Source organism: Salarias fasciatus, chromosome 6 (genome assembly GCF_902148845.1).
Source record: "Salarias fasciatus chromosome 6, fSalaFa1.1, whole genome shotgun sequence".
Taxonomy (NCBI): Eukaryota; Metazoa; Chordata; class Actinopteri; order Blenniiformes; family Blenniidae; genus Salarias; species Salarias fasciatus.
The window spans coordinates 5,791,182-5,816,288 of NC_043750.1; the positions used below are offsets into that span (position 1 = coordinate 5,791,182).

General features: G+C 42.3%; 2 protein-coding genes across 3 annotated transcripts in view; both read left to right on the forward strand.

The window, feature by feature from the left end:
* The window catches only part of LOC115389538 (sialoadhesin-like), a 77,036-nt gene that overhangs the window by 31,197 nt on the left and 20,732 nt on the right, over positions 1–25,107 (forward strand). The window lies entirely within an intron of this gene.
* The window catches only part of LOC115389539 (sialoadhesin-like), a 47,450-nt gene continuing 40,451 nt past the window's right edge, over positions 18,109–25,107 (forward strand). For both annotated transcript variants that reach the window (XM_030092946.1, XM_030092945.1), the window contains exons 1-7: positions 18,109–18,214; positions 20,689–21,045; positions 21,145–21,369; positions 21,456–21,797; positions 22,473–22,682; positions 22,941–23,195; positions 24,587–24,847. In XM_030092946.1, coding sequence (XP_029948806.1) covers positions 18,142–18,214; positions 20,689–21,045; positions 21,145–21,369; positions 21,456–21,797; positions 22,473–22,682; positions 22,941–23,195; positions 24,587–24,847 — 1,723 coding nt within the window. In that variant the 5' untranslated portion in view covers positions 18,109–18,141. The remainder of the gene's footprint in view (positions 18,215–20,688; positions 21,046–21,144; positions 21,370–21,455; positions 21,798–22,472; positions 22,683–22,940; positions 23,196–24,586; positions 24,848–25,107) is intronic.

A 25,107-nucleotide genomic window follows, 5' to 3' on the forward strand; every position in this document is an offset into this window, starting at 1 on the left:
AATATATGGATACAATTCAAACTAGTGTATTTGGCACAGTAAACAGAAATTTACAGCAAATGGACACTATATATATACAAAAATAAAAGAATAAAAGAACAGTAAACAAAGGCACAAGATGCAGGCACAACATTTCAAAAAAGCAAGGATTTAGAAATAGTTGTGATCAATTTTTTTGCTTTCTTATTAAGTTTTTCCATCTTTTTCAGTGATTTAAAGTATGTGGTCAAGGAGTGGGTGAAAGCAATGAAGGAGGGAATAGTGTTGTTCCACTTACAGCAGTGTAAATAGTATTTACCCAAAATAACCACAAGATTGATGACATCCGAAAATTGTGTGTCCAGATTGTCCATAAAGTAGATAATATCGTTATAAGTATATGGAGGAATGTTTTCACTTTTCAGGGACAGCCAATTATGAATTTCACACCAAAATATGTTGACTGGGGAACAATTAAAAAACAGATGGTCTAATGTTTCACTTTCAGTTGAACAGAAAGTACAGGGGTCCACATCAAATCCAAATCTTTTTTTAAAGAAGTCATTAACAGGGTATATTGCTGATATAATCTTAAAATGGGTTTCTTTTACTTTAGGGGTGACAGGGAATGAAAGGTAGAAGGAGAAAGACTTTTTCCTCAGAGAAATATCTATATTACGTAACGAGCATGAATCAAAACCATTCCAATTTTTCTGTTTAAAGGACAAATTGATGTTTTTGTTGTCACATTTTTTGTCCAATAAGTTAACCTCACCAACTCTAAGAGAAGGTAGAGAAGGGGAGGTAACAGAGGACTGAAAGTTACTTTGTATCATACGGAGTAAGGGAATAGGAATTGCTTTACATAAGTTGGCAAAGTCTTTCCTTGAAATAGAAATGTTATACTTTTGGACACAGTCTTCAAAGGATAATAGCTGACCAGCAGGATTCAGTAAATCACACACATAATTCACATTCTTTTCAAACAAGTCTATCTTAAAAAGGGATTTTCTGTTTAACGTTATAACCCTGTTGTTCCATAATAAAGAATTGTGGGGTGAAAAATTATGGGAAAATACTATTTTCCAGAACAGTAAGGCTTGCTTGTGAAAATTAGATAGCTTAATGGGAATTTTAGGGATTTCAAAATCACATTTAAGGAGGAAAATAAGACCTCCAACTCGATCAAATAATTTGTTAGGAATATGGTACCAGATAGATTGAGGATTAGAGATACATTATTTTAGCCATTTGACTCTGAAAGTTGCAATCACAGATTCAAAATCCATAGCTCTAAGACCTCCGTTTACATATTCTCGAACCAGCTGCGACTTCCGTAAATAGTGAGTTTTATTTTTCCATATGAATTTGAAAATAATAGAATTAGAAGATTTAGTCATTTTAGGTGAAATATAAAGGGAGTGGCAAGGATAAATAAGTCTGGAAAAACCATCGGCCTTAGACAAAAGAACTCGACCAAACACAGACAAATCTCTGGAGAGCCAGTGGTTAAAAGTTTTTTGTATGGAATTTAATCTGGGGATAATGTTTAGACTTTCTCTATTGCTCAGATTTTTTGTAATAATTAGTCCTAGGTACTTCACCTCATCTTTTATTGGAATATTGGCTATATTGGTAAGTTTGCAATCATGAATAGCCAATATTTCACATTTGTAAAGGTTTAATGTTAAACCTGATGCTTTTGAAAATACATTAATCTTATTAATAGACAATGGAACCATATTTTGGTTTTTTAAAAGTAGTGCTGTATCATCCGCAAACTGGCTGATTAAAATTTCTTTCCCGAACATTTTAATACCATGAAGATCTGGTGAATTTTTTAAATATATTGCTAACAGCTCTGTAGCTAAAATGAACAGTAGAGGACTTATTGGGCATCCTTGACGAATGCCTCATTTAATAGGGAACCTTCTGGACACACCACAGCTTAAAGATACACTACTATTTATATCTTTATAAAGCATATGAATGATGTTACAAAAGTTCGGGCCGAAATTAAATTTTTTAAAGTTTCGAGCAAAAACTGATGTTCAAGAGTATCAAAAGCTTTAAAAAAATCTAAGAAAAGGATGAAACTGTCATGTGAAATCAGATGATTGTAGTCAAGTAGGTCTAAAATTAGACGAGTGTGGTTATGAATGTGTCTTCCTTTGATAAAAGCTGACTGTGTTTCATCAATTATTTTATGAATCCCTTTCTTTAGTCTGTTGGCATAAACATGAGCCAAAAGTTTGTAGTCACCACATAGTAGAGTAATAGGTCTCCAATTGTCCAAATAAAGTTGATTTTTGTTTGGTTTTGGAATAAGAGTGATAAACCCTTGTTTCATTGTGGGGGATAAGGTGGAGTTTGCGATGCATTCTTTAAATGCATTAAAAACAATATCCCGAATTTCAGACCAGAAATGTTTAAAAAACTCATTGGTTAGACCATCTGGTCCTGGTGATTTCCCATTGGGCATTTGAGAAACAGCTATATCCAGCTCTGCTAATGAAATTTCAGCTTCTGTTAGAGCTTTGAAGTGTTCATCAATTTGCGGGGTCCATTGTTTCACCAAATTCAAGGAATGCTCCACACAAAAAACGATTTGGCCTCATTTTCTACTCACCCTCATGCTGAGAAACAACACGCTTGTGCCCTTTCAGCAGGACACCGAATTCAAAGCTTTAAAACAGTAGCCAATCACTTTTGTGATTGTCCACAGCTCGGTCACTCACAGCAGAATATAAACAGCGGAACTTCTTCTTCTATGCTTGCAATTTAGAAAAGTAGTCCCTGAAAGCGTGCAAGCGTCTGGCTTGGTCTGCCGCGGCTTCTGTAGTTCAGGGTGCGCGTGCAGACATGCAATGGAGCTGTACGAGAGCGCACTGTTTGGGCTCTTAAAATGTACTAAATGACCTCGTTAAGAATTAATTATGGACGTTACGCGCTCAGGACACTTGGATTACAGCGGACGAGCAGTATGAAGGAAAATGGGAACGTTTTGTGGACTTTATGGACCATTTTTTCTGTCGGGCTCTGTCGGTCCCTGTTTGTTGACAACTAAAGTCCCAAAACATCTCCAACTGCATTTGAAACGTCAAAAAAGTGCTCCAGAGTGTTTCTCAGCATGAGGGTGAGTAGAAAATGAGGCCAAATCGTTTTTTGGGTGGAGTATTCCTTTAAGAAAGTGGTCAGCCTCATGCTTTAAGAATTTAGAACTGTAAAGGGATTTATAAAAAGAAAAGATATGCTCTTCAGTTATATTCTGGTCTTCACTCAAACTGTCTTTTATAAATAGTTTATTTATTGCTTTATTGTTCTGTCTACGTTTCTCTAGATTGAAGAAATATGATGAATTTTTTTTGCCGTCTTCAATCCATCTTGCTTTAGATCGAATAAAGGCTCCTTTTGCCTTGTCTGTGTAGAAGTCATCTAATTCTGACTGTAGCCGAAGGAGTTCAAGGTTATTAGCATCATCAAGATGAGTATTGAGACACAGGGTGTTTATTTTACAGACAATATCAGTTTGTTGTTTTCGTCTTTGATTAGCCAGTTTTTTGCCTTCATAAATACTAATTCTTTTAACATTAAATTTAAGCCATTCCCATTTACCTGTGTGAGATAAGTCCTTTAGCTGCCTAATTTCAGAGATTAAAGAAACTATTTTCTTGCAAAAAGACTCATTTTTTAATAAGTTGCTATTAAATTTCCAATGCAAAAATCTGCGTTTAGGAGAATTAGCTTTAGGTGAAATAGTCAGGGAAATAGCACAGTGGTCAGTAAGAGGAGAAGGACTAATATTGCACTCTGAAGATAATTCAGTTAAGTTTTTTGATATTAACCAGAAGTCTAATGTGGAACATTGAGATCGACTGGTATTGTTCCACCACGTATATTGTTTGATATCAGGATTCATTTTACGCCAAATATCCACAAGATTTAGTGATTCGGAGAAGTCAGATATTAGAGGATCAAAAGAATGAGTTCTGAATTGGGAAGGATAACGGTCTAGCCACTCATCTGCAACCACATTGAAGTCACCTGTAACTATTACTCTATCAGTTGAGTACTGGGTCATCCAGTTATCGATCATGGTACCTAAGTTGGAAAACATTTTTCTATTTTTGATCCGATTATTAAAACCATACACATTTAAAAGTATATAGTTAGAATCATTAAATTCAAGAGTAACCATAAGCCAGTGTCCTTTAACATCACTTTTATAATCTAAAACCTTACCATCCAGTTGTTTAAATAAAATGGCTACACCTGCTGAATGAGAAGAACCGTGGGAGAAGAATATGTCACCACAGCCCCACTGAGATTTCCAAAAACTTACATCATTATCTAAAGAATGAGTCCCCTGTAGAAAAAAACAGTTTGCCCTTGCTTGCTCCTAACAAAAAAGAAAAATAGCCTTGCGCTTGGTGCCGTTTCTTAAACCTCTAACATTTAACGATAATAAAGAAAGTGCCATATAGTGATGGAAAGCATTTACAAACTTAAAGCAGGAATAAAAGAGTTGTAACCTTCAACAAATCTATAGTTATATTTAACACATTAACAACCAGCATTTAGTCTAATGTGAACAGAAAATTACTTGGCAGTAAGTGCCTTACATTAAAGGGCAACTCCGGTTTTTTGACACCTGGACCTTATTTATAGGTGTGTGCATGCTCATCTACTCAGACAAACATCGTGCAGCTCGGAGTCCTTCAGAAGTTATTTAGATCCAAACGATGCAGCCGCACTAGCGGGGGTGCCACAGCAATGGAGCGTTAGCGCGGGACATAATCTCTGCAAAGTCGCTCATTTTGGCTGTATTTTTCCTCTATCGGCGCTGGGTTGCCTTTCGGTCGGAAGGGGGGCCTCCGGCGGCGTCCCGCGGCCTGGCCGGAGCGCGCATCCGCCGGGCGGCGGAGATCTGGATTCTCCCAGCGAGGAGAGCGCTCCGCGGCCGGCGTGGAGCGCGCATCCGCCGGGAAGCGGAGATACGCTTCCTCCTGGCGAGGAGAGAGCTCCGGCCTCGGCGCGGCGTCCCGCGGCCGGCCCGGAGCGCGCATCTGCCGGGCGGCGGAGATCTGGATTCTCCCGGCGAGGAGAGAGCTCCGGCCGTGGCGCGTCCCGCGGCCGGCGTGGAGCGCACATCCGCCGGGGAGCAGAGATACGCTTCCTCCCGGCGAGGAGAGAGCTCCGGCCGCGGCGCGGCGGGCCATCGCGCGTCCCGCGGCCGGCGTGGAGCGCGCATCCGCCGCGGAGCGGAGATACGCATCCTCCCGGCGAGGAGAGACGTCCAGCGGCCCAGCGGCCGCATGTGAGCCGTGCGTCTTCGCCGGTGTCCGGAGCCTCCGTGGAGCAGCTGAGGGCCGTTTTCCAACTCGGCCCCTGGAAGTCAGACGCCGGGGCGCCGTGACAGCCGAGGCCGACTCAAAGTGCCTCTCTGCTGGGGAGAGGAGCTCCGCAACGTTCCCATCCGAGCCAATTGTGGCTAAGTTAGCGAAAACTGTCAGCTCTTCAGCTGACCCACCTGAAGACGGTAGACGAGCTGACTTGATAACACTGGCGATGGATGAAGAAATACAGCCGAAATGAGCGACTTTGCAGAGATTATGTCCCACGCTAACGCTCCATTGCTGTGGCACCCCCGCCAGTGCGGCTACATCGTTTGGATCTAAATAACTTCTGGACTCCGAGCTGCACGATGTTTGTCTGAGTGAGTATATGAGCATGCACACACCTATAAATAAGGTCCAGGTGTCAAAAAACCGGAGTTGCCCTTTAATGACCTTAAGCTTCACAGCCAGAGGACACAGACATTTTAACACACTGATCTGTCAGGAATCAGATATCTCACTGCTGGGATGCAAAGGAAAATAGGGGCAAGAGTTTTTCAGCCAGTTATTCGGCGCCCGTCAATCACAGCATGTCCATCCCGCAGATATGCTGTTACGGGTGGGGTCGGAGGCTCAGGCGCAGACGACACGGGAGAACAGATGGCGGGTAAAAAAGGGATTTATTTTAACAAAAGGTGAGCCCAGAAGCAGAGCCGGACCAAGCTGGGTCCGGGATGACTCTCGGCAATTTTCAGTCCAAGGTTGGATCCGATTCCGGAGGAACTAGGAGCAGGCAGGCGGCAGGAGCGGCAGGCGGAGCGGATCCCCAGACTGCGAGCAGAGGGGAAAAAAAAGGTGAATACACTGATCACGAGAGCAGGTCGAAGCAGGCACGTCTAACACACTGTAGCAGAGGTTAAGATCCAGCGCCGATTCCAGCCAAGGACGCCACTTAAATAGGGACGAGAGCAGCTGACCCTCATCTGGCTGATGAGCTGGAACCACGCCTCCGAAAACCCGCTCCAGTGCCGCCCACCTGAAAAACAAACAAACGGCCTCCCTATGAGGAGGCCGGGGGGCTGGCCATGACATATGCTTTAAGACCTCTTTTCCTCGCCTCTTCCACTTTTGGCCACAGGCATGTATGAGCTTCGCGGTCCTCCTTACAGAAGTCCTCTCTGAAGCGGATCTTCATCTCGTTGCAAACTTGGGCATTCTTGGACATTTTCCAGACCTGGTCTCGGACGGTTCTCATGGAGAACTGAAGAATGATCTGTCTGGGCCTTCCGGTTTTCTGGCCCAGCCTGTGCACTGAGTCGACAAAATCACGTAATTTTTCAGCTGGAATTGGGACAACCTTGGACAGGATCTTGATTACTTCTTCCCGGGGGTTCTCGCCTTCTCGTTCGGGGAGGCCGTTCAGCCGCAGTGACCATCTTCTCTTGTATCTCTCAAGCTCCAGGCATGCATCTTTCAGTGCATCTGCGTTTTCATCTTCTCAACATCGTCCTTAATCCCTTTCAGAGCAGATGTGTTTGCATCGACCGACTCTTTAATTTTAATAACTGCATCGGTATTTTCTTTCAGCTGCCATTCAACAGCTTGGAAATGTTCATTTTGCGTATCAAACTTCTGAGTCAGAGATTGAATGGCAGCATAAAGGACACCAGTGGAGACCTCGTTTTCTGAACCCGCTGTTTTTTTAACCTTACTCGGCTTTGGGTTTTTCAGCGGGGTGTGAACCAGGTTCTTACGTGCAGTAGGCGTCGGCTCCTGAACTGACTTTTCCACGTCTTGTTGTTCCATCCAGTCGATGTCTTCCTCGTCGCAGGCTTGTTGAAGAGCGGCTAACGAGTATTCATGATCCTTGTTAACTCCAGCCATGTTTGGAACTTCGTACGTAAAGAAAGGGCTTTAAAAAAACCAAAACAGGTTCATAAACAAAGGCGACTGTTCAAAATAATGTTAAGCTGAGCGTTAATAAAGAAAAAGAAGGTTTAAACAGTTAAACTGCAGAGCCTGCAGAAAGTTCGGCTGCTCACTCCGCCATCTTGGAACTCCCCCCCTGATTCGCATCCGCAGGACTTAGGATTTATTCACAACTGCCAGTGTTGTGTAATTTGCATGCCACAACAGGAGGTGGTGCTGTTGATGCCGTTTAACGCATAGCACCATCCACAACCAGCCACAAGAACAAAGTTCGGCAAGGGAGGCAGTGCGAGAACAAAATGACGTCATTTTGTTCTCGCACCGCCTCCTTACCGAACAAATTTCGGCAGCCTCGCGCCCTCCTCGTGTAAGAACTTTGTTCGGCTGGGTGATCGAGAAGTCTTCTCTGATTGGTCAGATTTTCCTGCTTCACCTCGACACTCCCACTTCTTGTCACAGCGGAGCTGAATGAAGAGACGGTATTGAATGGAGCAGAAAGCTCCAAGTTTTTCAACAATCCCTCATAAAGTCAGCTGAATTCGTCTTTAGAATGATTTAACTGTCCAGGTATATGATTACATTACTTGTACCTCTTTCTGTTTAACAAAATGTTACCACTGTTCAACGGAGAACTACATTGAAAATTATTCTGGACTCAGATCATGTTTAAACTGATTTTATTTAATGACTGAAGTGAACACATTTCCAAAAGATGGATTTCATGACTCTGATAATCTTCAACCACAATGGCTTTATTATATATCGCCAATTAAGAACCACAAACACATTTCTCTGGGAAAAAAAATAAATACAACTTGCATAGTCCTCACATCTCTCCCAAAAAAATTTGAACCAGAATTTAAAAAACTGATATATTTCTGAATGAAACATTTTTAAAAGACATGTCAGAAATTATTCACATCGATTGCTGTATTTTTTTGTGTTTATTGTCATTCAAAAGATAATACAAAAATATACATAAAAGAAAATAATACAATACAAGAATGAATGAAAAAGGAGCAGAAAGAAGAAAAACTTGTGATGTCTGCCCCTTCTTTCATCATATCATATTTTCCCAATATTTACAAACACCGTCATCTTTTTCACCTGATTTTACACTAGTTACATTTATTTAAATATTTTGGTTGGATTCTTGATTTTAAAATGAATTAATAACAGCCCCTATAATCCCCTCCTGCAGGCTCCAGTCCTGGAGGAGTCTGGAAAACTCCAGAAAGTCATTTCTTGAGAGGATCAGAGTCCCAACGGTTTCTCTCTGGTCCTGGAGGTTGCTGGTTCCTCCACCCTCTGATTCCTACACCTTGTACACTGCCACAGGAGCAGCAGTGCAGGTGGAGTTGGTGGATGTATCTCATGGGTGGTGCATCAGCTGCATCTGTACAGATCATGAAAAAAATCATTTTCAATGCCTTGTCTGTTAAAGAGCCTTTTCTTCAGCGTGCCACTGGATCAAGAGGACCAATAAAACACAAGTTGTCTTAATACCTGATGATTTGATGGTCAAAGCAGGAGCAAAAAATCTTGTAGAAATTGAAATATAGTCAGAATTATATTTATAATGATGTATAAAAGACATGATGTAAAAAAAAAAGAATATATATATATATATATATATATATATATATATATATATATATATATATATATATATATATACAGGACTGTCTCAGAAAATTAGAAGATTGTGATGAAGTTCTTTATTTTCTGAAATGCAATTAAAAAAACAAAAATGTCATACATTCTGGATTCATTACAAATCAACTGAAATATTTCAAGTTTTTTATTATTTTAATATTGCTGATTATGATGATGTATAAATAAAATGATGCAAAAATTATTGGTGGAGCAGCGCGTATGTGTCCGCTATTGTAACAAGTGTGGCTCCTCAACAGACTCTGAAAAATAATGTAGACACTTATTACTTCTACTAAGTTTTTTTTTTTTTTTTGGGGGGGGGGGGGGGGGGGGGGGGGGGGGGGGGGGTATTACTGGCTAAATAGATGAAAATTGAAATATTTAAAGCACTGCAAAGGGCTAACAAAGGGAGGAGACCTCAGACCAAGGCCCAACCAAAGAGAAGAGACTGACATCCAGCATCCAGTCTCCCAACCAAAGATCACCAGAACAGGCGAGAGGAACACAGCCTCCACTTTCACAGACTCTGTTCTTTGAGACTTCCACAGGCAACGCAACCAGCTTCCTTCAGCCTGCAAGCAGGATCTTCGTAACTCTGGCCATGAGCACATGGCACACTGGAGCAGAACCGGGCCAAGCTTCACCAGAGAGTCAGCCTCCAGCATCTGACAGCACACAGGGCCCAGGATCCACTGCTCCAGCCTACAAAAGGACACGAAACTGCAGAACCGGAGCATCGTCAGAACCACAGGAAGGACGGTTCTTCAGTTCTTCAACTTCTTCACTTTCTGCCTCATCACAGCAGACGGTGTGAGCAGGGATCTGCTAAAAAAGAAAGACCACAGCTACCATCAAGCAACTTGCTGTTTTTTGTGAGGGCGAGCTGTTGTTTATCCAGAGGTGAGTCGAGGAGGGCTTCGCAGCGGACACAATGGAAGTGGGCGGTATTTTTGCTTCCCCTCGTCAAACTCAGCAAATAAAAAAATCCAACAACCCCAAAAGACTTTGGTGGACACGTTATAATCCACACATTCACTACACTTTTAAATATTAATGCAAAATTACGAGATTGAGTTGTTTATGTGAAGATTTCTAAGCCAGAACTACTTACTAAACATGGCGTCTGGGCGTAGTGATCTCAAAAGAAAAAGTAGTTCCCAGTATTTGCTTCAGTGTCGTAATTAGAGCTGTCCCAAACGATTATTTTTCTCCCGATTAATCTGTCGACTATCTTTACGATTAGTCGATTAGTCTAACGATTCATTTCTTCACATACTCTAGCTATTATTTTTTTGGTTGATGATCATTAATTCACAAAAACACTTCTGAACAGTTTTTTTAAATTATTTGTTTATTAAATTTAAAAAAAAACTTGAAATTGAATGAACAGTCACATCTTTTAGGCAGGCATCATGGCGTGTGAACATGAATGAGGTATTTCTGTATGTATTACAGTGAAACAATGTGTGAGCGCATGTTCAGCAGCCCAAGTAAAAGAATTAAAGCGACACTAAGGAACTTTCAGTTTTCGTTGATTTTGGCGGTGCCAGTGGTCAAAAGCGGTAGTGTTTTGCCTGACCGAATACTACAGTTCCCATGAGGTCTAGCACGTGACGTCGTAAAATGCTGCTCCCGGTGGCGTGCTGTCGGACTGAACTCGCCTACATTTGTTTCCAGTGGCTGTGTGAAGGATGGATAACGACGAGGTAATGAATCTAATGGTGGCTAAACAATGTTTTATCATGATGTGACGCATGCCGTAAAGCAGTCCGCCCATTTGGAGTTTTTTTTAGTGTGCAGGGTTCCTACCACCCTCCTCACAGCTGCTCAGTCCAAGTGAAAGCAATACTGACGCCCTCAGTCCGTGACAGAGGGGTCATTCAACTAGTTGTAAGTCGATGTATCATCACAAAAGATATTAAAATGTTTTATTAAGGTTGAAAAGTTCCTTAGTGTCGCTTTAACAAAAATAAATAACAGAAAAAAAAAGCTCTTAAATAAACACAAAGTCCAATGAGGTCAAATACTGAAGACATTAACTAACTCCAGTGCAAGTGAATACAAACAGAACTTTTTCCCAACAGGATTTACAACAGTTTCCCTTCTCTCATCTCTAGTATCTCCAGATTGTTCTCTCTGGGCATTGAAGTGAAGGAATGTGAACATGTCTACATGCTTAGGTGTCAGGCTTGCTCTTTGTTTTGTAACAATGTTCCCAGCAGCTGAGAAGAGACGCTCAGATGGTGTCGAAGTTGCGGGAACAGCCAGGTATGATCTGGCTATCAGAGCCAGGTTGGGGAACTTGGAACTGTGTGAACTGTGGTCCCTCCGCCACTGCAGTGAGCTGATGCTCTTATTCTTTTTAAGTGACTGTTGTTCAGTTTGCTTTAACCTGAAAAATAGACGGATAAAGCAGAGTACATACTGAAATATTAGCACAATGATTTTGAAAAGGCACACATTATATATTAATGCAGTCACGGACTATGGTAAGCAGGTCAGTGTTTCCTCTAGTTTTTTTTTGTTTGTTTTTTGTTTTGTTTTGTTTTCTTAAAGCAGCGAGAGGAACACATCATCCTAAATAATAATATCTGCATTCTGTGCTGCGCCCGAGGTCTGCACAGAGACGGTGAGACCGAGAGCTGTCCGGAGCAGCAGCGGAGTAGATATATAAGTAGATGCCACATGTTACTGTTTATGGGCACATAAAGCAGCGGAACCAGTAACGTTACCTATAAGCACCAACACAATTTGACTGGAGTGAAATAGCTCCGCTAACGTTAGCTGCATGATGCACAAAGCTGAAACACTGTACAACTTTGACTTCAACCCGCTGCTTCGAGAAATGAAACTTAACGATGCACGTTAACACGTCATATTAGTTAGTTAGTTCGATGGACTTACGATCCTCCAGCTTTTTGCTTTCTCTCATCCTCCACCTGGGTGAAGTCGCTTCAGGCGTTCGTTCATCGCTGATGTGCTGCTGTGGTACGCCAACTCGGCTTTGCAAAGGCTACAACTCGTTTGATTGTTCTTTGAAATATGTCCATACTTTGGACTTTCTTGACCGCTTTTTTCGCTGCGTCGTGGTGCCGCGCTCCTCTTCCCCGCCCGGAACGCTGGGGCCCGGAGCCTCCGCCATTTCTGCTGTGCACACTTGTTTACATGTGACGGTGTGCACGTGTCAACGTGTTTACGTCATTCGACGGTATAGTGTGCGTGTCGACGTATTTACGTCATCGACGACGTCACCTACGTCGAATAATCGGGACAGCCCTAGTCGTAATGCTACAATATTATTTGTTTGTGCTCCCCAGCGTAGTGAATGTGCGGATTATAACGTGTCCATCAAAGTGTTTTGTGGTTGTTGGATTGTGTATTTGATGAGTTTGACAAGGGGAAGCAAAAATACCATCCACTTCCATTGTGTCTGCTGCGACGCCCTCCTCGTTTTTAAATGTCTCCACGGCCTTGCGCCTTCTTATTTAGCTGATCTGTTTTTGCCATCTTGACCCTCGCGGCCCTGAGGTCCTCTGGCTGTGGCCTATTGTGTGTTCCTAAAGCTAGAACCAAGACTCATGGTGAGGCGGCTTTCAGCCACTACGGCCCCCGCCTGTGGAACAGCCTGCCAGAGAACCTCAGGACCACAGAGACTGTTGATAGTTTTAAAGGGAGGTTAAGAACACACCTTTTTAATCAGACTTTTAACTGACCTTGTATAGCCCTCCTAGTTTCATCATTATTTATGTAATTTTATTCTATTTTATTATGTACTTTTAATTTATTTTACTTGTTTTTATCTTATGATCTTATCTTACTTATTTTATTATTAACTGTACCATATCCTTGCAAGTTTTTAGCTGTTTAATTCCAGTGTTTCCTGAGGGGGTCCTTCACATCAGGAGTTGGTTCTGCTCCACTGCTGGGGTCACTGCTCAGGTCCTCTGGTCCCGACTGGCTTGGGGGGCTCCACATCTTGGTGTGGGGGTTCCTTTTTTCTGGAGGGGTTGGGGGTCGGGCGCTGGAGCCTCAGCGGTCATGACCTTTGACTTTTCCCGGTGTGGGTCCCCACTGGTAGTGTTTCCCATGATGCTCAGTGCCATGCCATGTCTCCTTTTTGGTGTGAAAAAAACTCGGAGTGTGTCTGTTTGTGTGTGTGTGTGTGTGTGTGTGTGTACACATCTGTGTGTGTGTGTGTGTGTGTGTGTGTGTGCGTGTACACATCTGTGTCTGTGTGTGTGTGTGTGTGTGTGTGTGTGTGTGTGTGTGTGCATACGACCCTGATCGATGGTGCGGTTTTTCTTTTTCTTTTTTGTTTTTATGACTGATTTTACTATTTAGGACTTTGAACTGTTTTTTATGAATATGAAGAGTACTTTCCAAATAAAGATTGATTGATTGATCGATTGATTGATTGATTGATTGATTGATTGTAGTGCTCCCAGTGGAGTGGTTTTGGCCCACAGGCTTTATGTTTAGCACACCTGGTCTAACTTTAGAACAGAAAACTGTTTTGCATTATTATGAGTCTCTTCTATTCATGTTGAAAAGTAAATATAAACAGAAATAAAAAAATCTGCTTTATGTTAGTCAATGATGCACCATAATCGGTTTGATGACTCTGACTCACTGAAATCAGTGAGAATTGGGATATTTTCAGTACATGAGAACAGAAGTTTTCAAACCAGAAGTAATACTGCCCTCTGCTGGCAACCATGTGCTGAGCATTCTCAACAGGGTGGAAAAAATAATCTGTGACAATAGACCACATTGGAGTTCAAACTGTGCATGTGCGAGAGCCCGCTGTTGACTTTGGGTTCAGGGGTCATGGCTCATAAACAACCTCTTCCCACCATGTGCTCTCTCTTGTTGTCCAGCTTGTTCAGTTGAAACTATGCCGGTGTGTGCCGTTATAGGTTGTGGTAATGGCGATTATGCGCTGAACAAGTGGCGATCTATTGACTGCTGAGAGCACTCTGGGGTGAAACAAGGTGTGGGGAGATGTATCTGCCCCCCGCCATTCGAGCTGAGGAGAAAGGCTTGGGTGAAGCTCATCAACAGAAAGGATGGAATAACAGATTGAATAATCTTACTTTTTTCATAATTTGTGCACGATAGCACGATTTTAAAGTCATACTTTTTGAGTTACTGCTATATCTGTCTCTCTCTCTCTCAAATGATCTTCACCTGTTCGGCCCGACGGACCCTGTTCCGGGTCCAACAGCTGTCTGCTCCAATTCAACATGTGTAAAAAGTGACTAAAATGCTGTGAGGATGATTTCTTTCAGTTTTGTCTCAAACAAGAAGCCTTAATCTCACTCACTGAACGCTCCAGCTGCACTTTGATGGCCGAGTGTTTGTTTTATAACAACTTTAAAATCCATATGCAACAATTCGACACGCCACCCTGTTAAGCCCTCTTAAGCCTGTTTAACGTTTCTCATTGGAGGTTTTAGACCTGCTCTTCGTCTGGCCCGTCATCCAGGACCTGTTTGCTGTGGGAGACAGAAGCATGCTTGGTTTATTCGGCTATATTGTAGAAAGTATTGCTACTGAGATGCACGTTTTTTCCCAACAGGGCTCAAAGGCAGTGCTCTGTCTATCTCAAGATTCCTGTCACCTTCCAAGTCACTCTTGTCTGAGTTTATTGTTTGATGAACAATAAAAAGAGGTATTATTACATAATGCACCATGTTATTACATTTTGCAGAAAATAAAAAAGTTGCAAGTGCATTTTGTAATAATCTTCTCAAAATGCAATAACTTATTACATAATGCGGCAATATTTATTACAAAATGCGTTGGGGCAGTTTATTACGAAATGCGGATGTTTATTACAAAATGCGGCTTTATTACAAAATGAATTGACAAAATTATTATATTTTGGGCATTTATTACAAAATGCACCGTTATTGCAAAATGCGGCTCAACACACCCTCACTCACGCCTCCCGACACAAAACGCAACTCAACGCAAGATCCGTCTGCTCCACCCCGAAACATTGGATATCATATGAAACTACAGAAGCTACACTTTAAGATGACACCATGCAGAATATTCTCTGAGCCGACCAGCTCCCGTCACGGGCAACACAAACCGAAAACCGATCTTCACATTTCACAGCCAACACCTCAGATTGCATGTTTCTCACACACTTCTTCACCAAATCTCAAAGCTGTTCACACCAAACACAACATATTTTATTTCTTTCCCGTTTTGTGGTCATATTCCACCTATCTACACCCTCCTCTGACCAAAATTAGGGGCATAATCAGAATCCAACAGAGCTCTGTAGTGATCGGCGCGCAACTTTTCTTCTTCTTTCGCGGTCGGCAGCTTGTCGATGTTGAAAAAGAAGGCACCGTTTGCCAAAGCTACAAGTTCAGCTTTTTTCCCAGAGGTGGAGATATCCTTCGATGTCGGCTCTTCCTATCATTGTGAAGCAGAATTCACCAAGCGTTGGACTGTTCACCCACTAATAGGGAACGTGTGCTGGGTTAGACCGTCGTGAGACAGGTTAGTTTTACCCTACTGATGATGTGTTGTTGCAATAGTAATCCTGGTGTTCGTTGAGGTGTTAGAGATCCCCCACCCCCACCGTCGCCCCGCCCAACAAAAAGTTACCGCCAAACCCCGCCACCAAAACGACAATATATAGCAATACATTCTATTTTAATTTTTGGATTATTTTATTAAATATAATCTTAAATATAAAAACAAAGGATAAACAGGATAACAGGATAGACTCTCTCTCTCTCTCTCTCTCTCTCTCTCTCTCTCTCTCTCTGTGTCACACACACACACACACACACACACACACACACACACACACACACACACACACACACACACACACACACAACTGAGGAGTCCTGCAAAGAACATGTGGCTGAGGAGGTCCAGTCGATGGCTCCTCACCAGACTCCAGGACCAGGTCTGTGGCTGCTGTTCTCATCTCGGTCAGTGGCTCCAGCCCCAAAATATTTCAGAACTGCCCCTGAATTTACAATTAAGATACAATATGTATGTTAGATCACACTGACATCCCACATGCATCAGTTACCCGATTAAAATGACCATAATGCACATTTTATTAACATTTGTCAACATCCTATTAACTAAGCATGACACACTGCAAATTATTTAAAAAGCCATACCTCGTGTATCTTACAAAATGCCTTGTCAGTTTATGTTAGAAGTTATTGATCTTAGCATATAGCGTATGGGAATAAGTCCACAGTCAGGATGTCTGTATGAATTCTTGTTGCATTAGAAACACAAACTATACCAGGCTGCCTCTGGGTGAAATCAGCTGCATGACACGATGCTTCAATTACAATAGTTGGTAGTTCATCAAAAGTAAATACCAGATACAGTGGTCTTCTGTGGCTTAGTAACATGTTAGCAAAAGGCTAATAAATGGCTAATAATATCATTCACATCACTCATAAAAATGTGTACACCTTTATCTTTTGCCTGTTTCTCCTCTTCTTCTTTTCTTCTTTTTCTAAACTGGGCACCTGATGGCTTCTTTGGTCTTTTACTTGGATCCATGATCAAAACATTGCCTTTAACCAGCACCTTCCGGTCACGGTTCACCGTAAATCAACCGGAGTCCAGAGTCACGTGACGTAAACAAATTTACGTAGATTTTTCTTTCATTTTTTTCCCCACATAACCCAGTCAGTTACGTGTGGGTCTGTATTAATTATGAAATATAATTAATTTGAAGCAGTGTCTGTTGGCATCAGTCTGCCCCCCAACCCCCTCCCCCTCCCTGCGCCACGGCGCACCACCGCCACCCTCTGCAGTCGCTCGTTGCCCCCCCCGGACAGCCCAACAGACATACAAGCTGTATGGCGTGACAAATGAGGTCACCCCAGCGCTCACACCACTAACTTGACATGGAAATGAGAGCAAGTCTGGAATATTGCCGAGTTTTTGTTTTTTTTTTTCTCGTGCGCACGGCGCCAGTGCGCCCTCACATGGATTGCGCCCTGGGCAGTCGCCCACATTGCCCAGAGCTAAAACCGGCCCTGCCTGCCTCTCAAAAACTTCACCAAACGTTCTCTTTTCCACAATGAGAATTCATCATACGACGCCATCTTGCCCCAGTGTTTATGTGCCTTAACCTTTCACCCTACCCACAATTCCCTGCGCACACGGACGTCCAATATAATCTATTGTCAAAAATGGGTAACTTCCATATACTTTTCTGGAACTTCCAGCCTAATGATGGTTTATTATACTGGCCGCAGGGCCGGCTCTAGGCATAGGCGAACTAGACGGCCGCCTGGGGCGCCACGTCCCGAGGGGGGCGCCGCGGTCGTACAAGGGGCGCCACGACGCTCTGTGTTCCGTGTGCCCCGCTGTGCAGCGGTCCGACGCACTGCGCTCCTCGTCCTCGGCGCTGCCCGGCACTGATCGGTATTGTTCGGCATCGCTCCTCAGCGCGCGCCCCCCCCCCCCCCCCCCCCCCCGCACAACAAATGTCGGGACCGCTCGAAAGACACGCTCCCAAGGGGCGCTCGTCTCGGGCTCGCCTGGGGCGCCTCTGAAGCCCGGGCCGGCCCTGACTGGCCGTCACACTTCTGATAACAACATCAGCAGTGTTTTGACCCGTTTGACTCCATCGTTGTCTTCTGAGCTGTGTTGCATGAGCTTCTGTCAAACACCTGGAAAACACGAAATTCAGAAAGTTATTGACTACATCAGAGAAAAGAAATGTGTATTTTCATGAAGGCAGAATTAAATCAAATTTTGATAAATATTCTGTTTTCACATAGTAAAACACTATCTGGTAAAACTCCATCAAAATATAGAAACAGAAATCCTGAAATTCGGAGTGTTTCAGTCATTTCTCCCTTTTAAAAAAGCTAAAATTGCTGCAGAGATTGCAGGTGAAGAACTGACAGATGTGAAGTTAACACATAATGAGGCCTGAGCGTAGCAATGCTGGGGAAGCTGTGACTGATTCACCTGCTTCGTTCAGCAGCAGGACAGAGAGAAGCAGAGCTGCCAGTTTTGTGCACAGCTTCTCTTTCATGACAGAGATGTTCAGACTCTCAGAGACGAAGGCCTGCTGACTGCGGAAAGAGGAAGGAAGGCCGGACGCTATTCGGCAGAAGATGTGAGCGTCTGTGGTGACCATGGAGGTGTCTCCTTCAAGACCACATCCCAGTGAGCAACGCTCAACTTTAATTCTGGTTTCTGATTCTGACGCACGGCTCTTCACCCTGAGATGACGAGGAAAGCAGCTATGAGTTTATCTGCAGCTGTGAGGGGATTTGTGGCCATTATTCTCTCTATTTCAGGTACTGAACTTTTACATTTTCTTTTTTAGTTTTGCTTTTTTAGTGTGGTTTAGTTGGATTTATATGATGCATCACAAATATTTCAGGAAAATGTAATGCGAAAAATTACACCAAAAAAAGATTAAAACTAAAATGAAGAATTTTAATGTTCAGATGAGCCATATTTGAGGGGCACTGTATGTTTGGGGTTTTTCAGTGCTTTTACACTTAGTTACTTCCTGTTGGTTGGTTCCTGGGTGGTTATACAGCCTCAACATGTTTGTCATAACAAACAGAATATAGTAATTCAATGTGGCTGTTGGTGAATCCAAGTAAAAATATATCAAGGAAAAAGCTATAAAAACAAAGTGAATTAAAGTTATTCTCCATATTTAAAATTCAGGTTGGTGACTGAATTGAATGAATAATGTGCTCTGGAGTTGCTCCCATATCTGTTCAATACGGAAGAAACGTATCACTCAATTTAGGCTACGTAACCAACTTTAATTCTGTTTCTGCCAGAAATTTCCTCTTTTCTAATTCAGCAGCTGGTCCCCATTTTGTGTGTATTGTGAAAACAACAATAAAGTCAAACTATGAAGTTCTTGAGATACAAAAAAAAACTTTCAAAACTCATGAAAATGAAAAAAGAAGGAATTTATCATTCTCACTGACTCTACTTGTCATGATTCAAAACTGTCTATGAATTGACTGTCACCTCAGCAAATCAAAAAATAAATGCTTTTCTCCTGACAGGAAATTTAATACAGTTCAAGAGTCACAGCGTGCTTCACTGAGGTGTAGTGGTGAACAGCCTCACCTCATCAGACCAGCCAGTTTGCATTTGCATCCATTGCAGCTTTAATGCCCACATCGGATTTTGCTTTTTGAGTTCAGTTTCTTTTGACTGTCTGGTTACATATTTTATCAAGTCACCCAACTCTGATTCTCATGTAAAACACTGTACATGTGTATTTATAGTGTTCTAAACATCTGAACCAAGTTCTAACTGTGAAGCTAAAAACATGGAGGCTGCCTGAGAAGTTCATCAAACACTGATGGATTTTTATTCAGAGGAGGAGGGAAAGATCCAGAATTACATGTTATGCAGATGATCCAATCATTTCCTCTGTTCAAAGACTGAGAAGTCATGTGACTTCTTCAATTATTATTATTCGCTGCTTGTTCTCGATTTATGCAGAAAATAAACAGGATGGTTGCAGATTTGATGACGTTTAGAGATGCAATGTCAAGAAAGTCCCGTCAGGCTGGTTACTCGGTGCTCGCTTTGGCACATTTCCCACATGTCAGATTAAATTCCACGTATGAACGAGGCCTGGATCTGATCTTAAAAATTACAATGAACATTTTGCTTTATCATTTGAAAACCTAAGATTCAGACTGAATATTTGCTTATCTATCCTCCTCTGCTGCTGAAGAGAAAGTCTTAAAGTATAAATGTGAGGATGATGGATTCCAGACAGAGAGAAAGCGTTGATGCTGATCAGGAGTGAAAGGAAACTGCTGCCTCTGATCTGGAGGGTCTTGTGACTTGTGGTAATTGAGCTAATTTCCACCATGTTGTTATTTTAAGGGACCTCTAAACTTTTGTGGTCACCACCTCACAGGCATCTTTCAGCAGACTGTCCATTTTGACCAAGTTGTAGTAAAAAGAAGAAGAAAAATCCTTGAGCATGTGCTCTGAATTGAAGTTCTTCAGTCCTGTTATGAAGTCAGAGCACATCAGCTCACTGTGGGAAATTCCCCACCATTTGCAATTTCGACTTTTATTTCCATCTGTTATTCCATCCTTCATTTGTTCTTTTCTCCCTGAAGATGTTGAAGAGTTTCACATCAACATTTTAACTGCAGTGTCACAGTAACAGGAAATCAACCATCTCTCTCACTTATAACACGCTTCAGACATCACAGCTTTGTTTTTATTCCCTTTGCCACTGAAAATGTACAAACTGTTCTTTCTGACAGAAGATTGTGGAGGAGTGCTGATATTTAACTATAAAAGCACAGGGACTCCCCACTGCTGCATATAATGAAATATTTAAACAAAAACTTATCAGTTTAGCCTCTGAAGTTGATTTATCTAGATAGTTTGGTGATCTTAATTCTAACACGCTGACATGAATAGGGAAGTTGCTTTATCTGAAAAAAGCAGCTGAATTATGAGAGCGGTGGTACTTCCACTTTTATACAGATGTAGACTGAAAACACTCAAAGCTCGATTTTTAGTGATGTTGAAAATTATTTCCCATATTTTGTGCGCTGGGCCAAATTGTAATGACTGTAGGTATGACACTTCTACAGATCTACAGCATAAAATGAAGATTTCCATTCTCCCTCCTATAAGTCACATGTTTTAGTTGTTTTCCTGTTTATAAAACTAAAGAAAAAACTTATAACTGATCAACAACTTCCACCACTTCACCATGTTCTTCTACTTCACCATGTACCTGATGGAGGTTTGTTGTCTGTTGCAGTGACACAGGGTCAGACGGACTGGGGGGTGAACTATGGTCCACCTGAGATCTGTGCCCTGAAAGGATCCACAGTGGAGATACGGAGCACCTTCACATATCCTCTCAGAAAGAATGGACTGAAAACGACAGTGGAGCAGATGTTCTGGTTCATACAACGCGAGAACAGTGAACCAGTGGATCTGAGAACAGACTCGCAGTACGCAGGCCGTGTGCGTTATGACTGTGGTGACAGGAAGTGTATTCTGAGCATCACAGACCTGACAGAGAGGGATTCAGCTGAGTACAGGTTCAAGTTCATCACAAACCATCCAGGTGGGAGTTTTACTGGAAAACCAGGAGTCAAACTGTCTGTCACAGGTATCAACATTTTTTTTTAAACTACATCAAATAATCCAAGAAATGTTCAAAATGTATAAACTGTTATAACTTTTTCCATGCTGTTTCTCTACAATTCAGGTCTGAAGGTACAGATAAAAACAACTTCCTGCCGTGTTCAATATTGTAAATGGTCAGAGATGGAGTGCAGCAGCAGTTGTGTCCCTCAACCTTCTTCCTACATCTGGTACCAAAATGGGAAGAAAATTGACAACTCACAAAAATTATATTCAGCATATTTTTATTCTGTGGCCAGTGTTTCCTGTGCTCTGGAAGGCTATGAGAGTTTTTCTTCTCCCACACTGTGTAGGTACACTTCATGGACTGGAGCCTGAGCTGATGGAAGAAGACTGATAAAACTTCTTAATGGAGGATTTCCATGTTGTTTTCAGGTGTCTTCAGTGGTTCATGCACTGCAGTGACTTATGCCAACAGAAGCATCTGTGCCTTCAGAGGATCATCAGTGAGCATTTCTTGCACATACAGCATCAGAGATGGTGCTGATGAGCCACAATTCTGGTTCCGTCAACGGGGGACGACCACACAGCCTGAATACGTTCATAGAGACCCTCGATACGCAGATCGAACTCTGCTCAAAATCACAAAGACAGAACAATCCACACTGACCATCAGGAACTTGACAAAGAGAGATTCAGGAGAATATCGCTTCAAATTTGGAAAGAAGAGCGACGAGTGGACCAACAGTCTCCAAGGAATGACTCTGACAGTCACAGGTAAAACTGAAAGCTAGCATATGGTACAATGTTGCAAACACAACACTAAAATTATGAAAATGCGAATAAAATGGTGTTTTTAAAAACTTTTAGAAGATATTTCATATTATCATTGATTTACTGCCATCTAAACTTCTCTAAAATCTTCTAACAAAAACACACAGTTTTGACAATTCATAGCTTTGTCATGTTGGTCGTCAGACATCTCTTTGTGGTGAGGCCTGGTTGACCCCAGCCTGGACAGCCTGGACAGCACAGCCAAGCAGTGTTGAGGCTGTTCCTCAGGGAAGGAAGCTTCTCTGTGACCAGACACATTTACCACGTTCATGACAATTATGGTCTCTGGGTATTTATAAAAATACACCTGAATTTTCTGAACCATCTTATCTTCTGATAAGTTGCATCTTGGAAACAAAAACATTTGAGTCCCACTGGAGTAAGAGACACATCCAGAGGTCAGGTGAAGAGGTCACATGACTTCTCACCCTTTGAGCAGAGGAGGAAGTCATTTGCAGCATTATAAGATGCAAATTATGGAACTTTTCCTGTTTCTCTGCCGAAGAATGTCTGGTGATCTTCTCATTCATCACGACTTTAGTATTATGTCAGTGTCTATTTCTGAAGTGGAGGAGATGCTGTGTGTTTCTGTGTGTTTGACTTTCTCCTCCTCCACAGATCCAGATATCAAGGTGCAGGTGATCTGGTCTCCCGTTGGTCCAAAGCTGATCTGTCACAGCAGCTGTTTACGCCCTGGCCCTTCTTCTTTTGTGTGGTACAAGAATGGAGAGAGAATCCACAGTGAAACATCCTTCCTGTATGGAGGAATGGTCGATGGAGCAGACAGACTCTCCTGTGCTTACGAAGGTTACCGCTCTGACCCAGTGTGTGAGTTCACTTCACGGTACTTTGACAGACACCACAAGACTGCAGCAAGTTCACGTTCTGGCCTGAAAGAGGATTAGTTATAACAGAGAAAAGTACCACGACCACTTCAGCAGAATTACTGACAAAGCAAAACGATGAATCCGCCATGCCAGCAGAAATCAGGAGTACTTCATACTGCTATTCACACATTAAACCTCCAGCTGTTCCATGTGGTGCATCTGAAAGACATTCATGTCATTCCATGTTTCTGCTTCACAGATGCTCCCACAGTTCCCAAAGTGTTGATGAGTCACTCTGGTGACGTTATGAAGGACACTTCAATCTCTCTGAACTGCAGCAGCGACGCTAATCCACCGGCTAAATATTTCTGGTATAAGAAGAACCAAATGCTGGTTCATGAGGAGGAGCTCCTCTTCAGCTCCATCCAGCCGTCTGACACTGGAGACTATCACTGTGAAGCTGAGAATGATCTGGGAAGCGTGAAGTCCACATCTGTCTTCATCAGTGTGAAATGTGAGTAAATCCTCTTCTCTTTTGAAAGTATAAATCATCTCATGTCTGGCTGGGTTCAGGCTGGGTAATGAGTTTAAAGTGAAAACAGACAACTTTCATAGCATTTTGGAAGTCAATTTACTGAGGCTGGGCATGTTAACGCACTGCTTCCTTAACGCCGACAATTATTTTATCAGGCGTTAACGCTTTCTTCGTCGCTCACTCTGTAATGATCATCCTGCTCCAGCTGGGGACAGAGAATGCACGGTCCTTTCCGGGGTTGAGCGCCTCCCTTCAGAAATCCTGGCCAGATCTCTTCCGGCGCCCCGAGAGTCCGACACCGCGTTCCTGCTGAGCATAAAAAAAGCACACATGGCTGTGGCGCTGTTTGCGGTGAAACGCAGTGAAACACAGTCCATTCCTCATTATTTGCTCTATTGCACTCGGCCGAATTATCAGAAAAATCTCGAGGATAAGGCTGGTAGAAGGCACAGACTGAAACAAAGAGCACAAATATGACAAAAATGAAAATGAAACTTAAATTGCGTGTTTTGGCGGTGCAGTGTTTCGGCCCGCTGAGCCTTCTTCAGGTGTTGAAAACATGCAAAATAAAGTAAGTTTCCCTTCAACACACAATCTGGCTTAATGAAGATGAGTATGAGGCACAATTCGGCGTGACTGAATTTGGGCTGTCTTCTCTCTCCGAGGGTCGGAGAAAGAATGAAGTTTGAGGCAAGTGTGCCCTCAGAAACTTCCATTTTTCATCTGCTGTCACGCCACCCAGCATTTGGTGGTGTGGGGGGCAATCTTGGTAAGGACTTGGTATTTTAAATCATATTTGATGAATTGTAAAATTATTATTGTCAAATTACACTTCTTGAAAAATTCTTGCAAAAAAACAGTTCCCTGGTTGGGGGCAGGATGATCATTACAGAGTACTTTTGAATTCATTATTGTATTTTGCACATAACATGATTCATCACAGAAAAATGATCAGATTCATCGCAATGAAGAAATTTAATTGTTGCCCAGCACTACAATTTAAACAAACAGTTTTTGGAAAACAGCTCGACTTCACAACTGTAGTAAGACGTTCCTCTGAACTTCTATTCATGCTCTGTCCATGCAAATGTCAGTTTACTGCTTATTGTTGAACTTTATAGCATATACTGTCCTCTGTGTGCATGAGTGTGTAGTTTCATTACAAAAATAACCAACAACCCCAACTACTGGCCTGGCATGCCAACTACATCATTTACAAAGATTCTACCATTTCCATGTAAATGGACATCGCTAAACTTTTCTGAAGCAAAACCACAAAATGACTGTTTCTCATGTTGTCAGGTAAATGTCTCCAGGCTTTCTTCAGACTCAGCAGCTGTCTACATTAAAGTTCAGTTTGCTTCTTCCAGATGCTCCTAAACCTCCCTCGGTGTCGGTGAGTCCGTCTGGTGAGATCGTGGAGGGAAGCTCAGTGACTCTGACCTGCAGCAGTGATGCTAACCCAGCAGCTAGCTACAGCTGGTACAGGGGGAAGCAAACTCTGTCAGAGGAACAGGACGGCCTTCTTCACTTCACCTCCATCAGCTATAAAGACAGAGGAAACTACTACTGCCAGTCCAAGAACCAACATGGACAGACCAACTCTATGCCACAATACTTAGATGTCCACTGTGAGTTAGAAACACTCATCAGATTCAGGGTTGAGAGACTGGACACACAATTAATCAGGTTTTTAGTGCAAAATCCAAGAAGACAGATGAAAAAAGAGATAAATTCTGTACAGTATATGGGAAAAAAAGTAAAAACTTACACAGTTCAATGAATTTCTGTCTTTTCACTTAATCAGTTCATTGATTTTATGTCGTCATCATTATAAGTGATAGTCACTGGTTTATTGTCTCTGAATTATTATTGGTCAGAAATACATGGA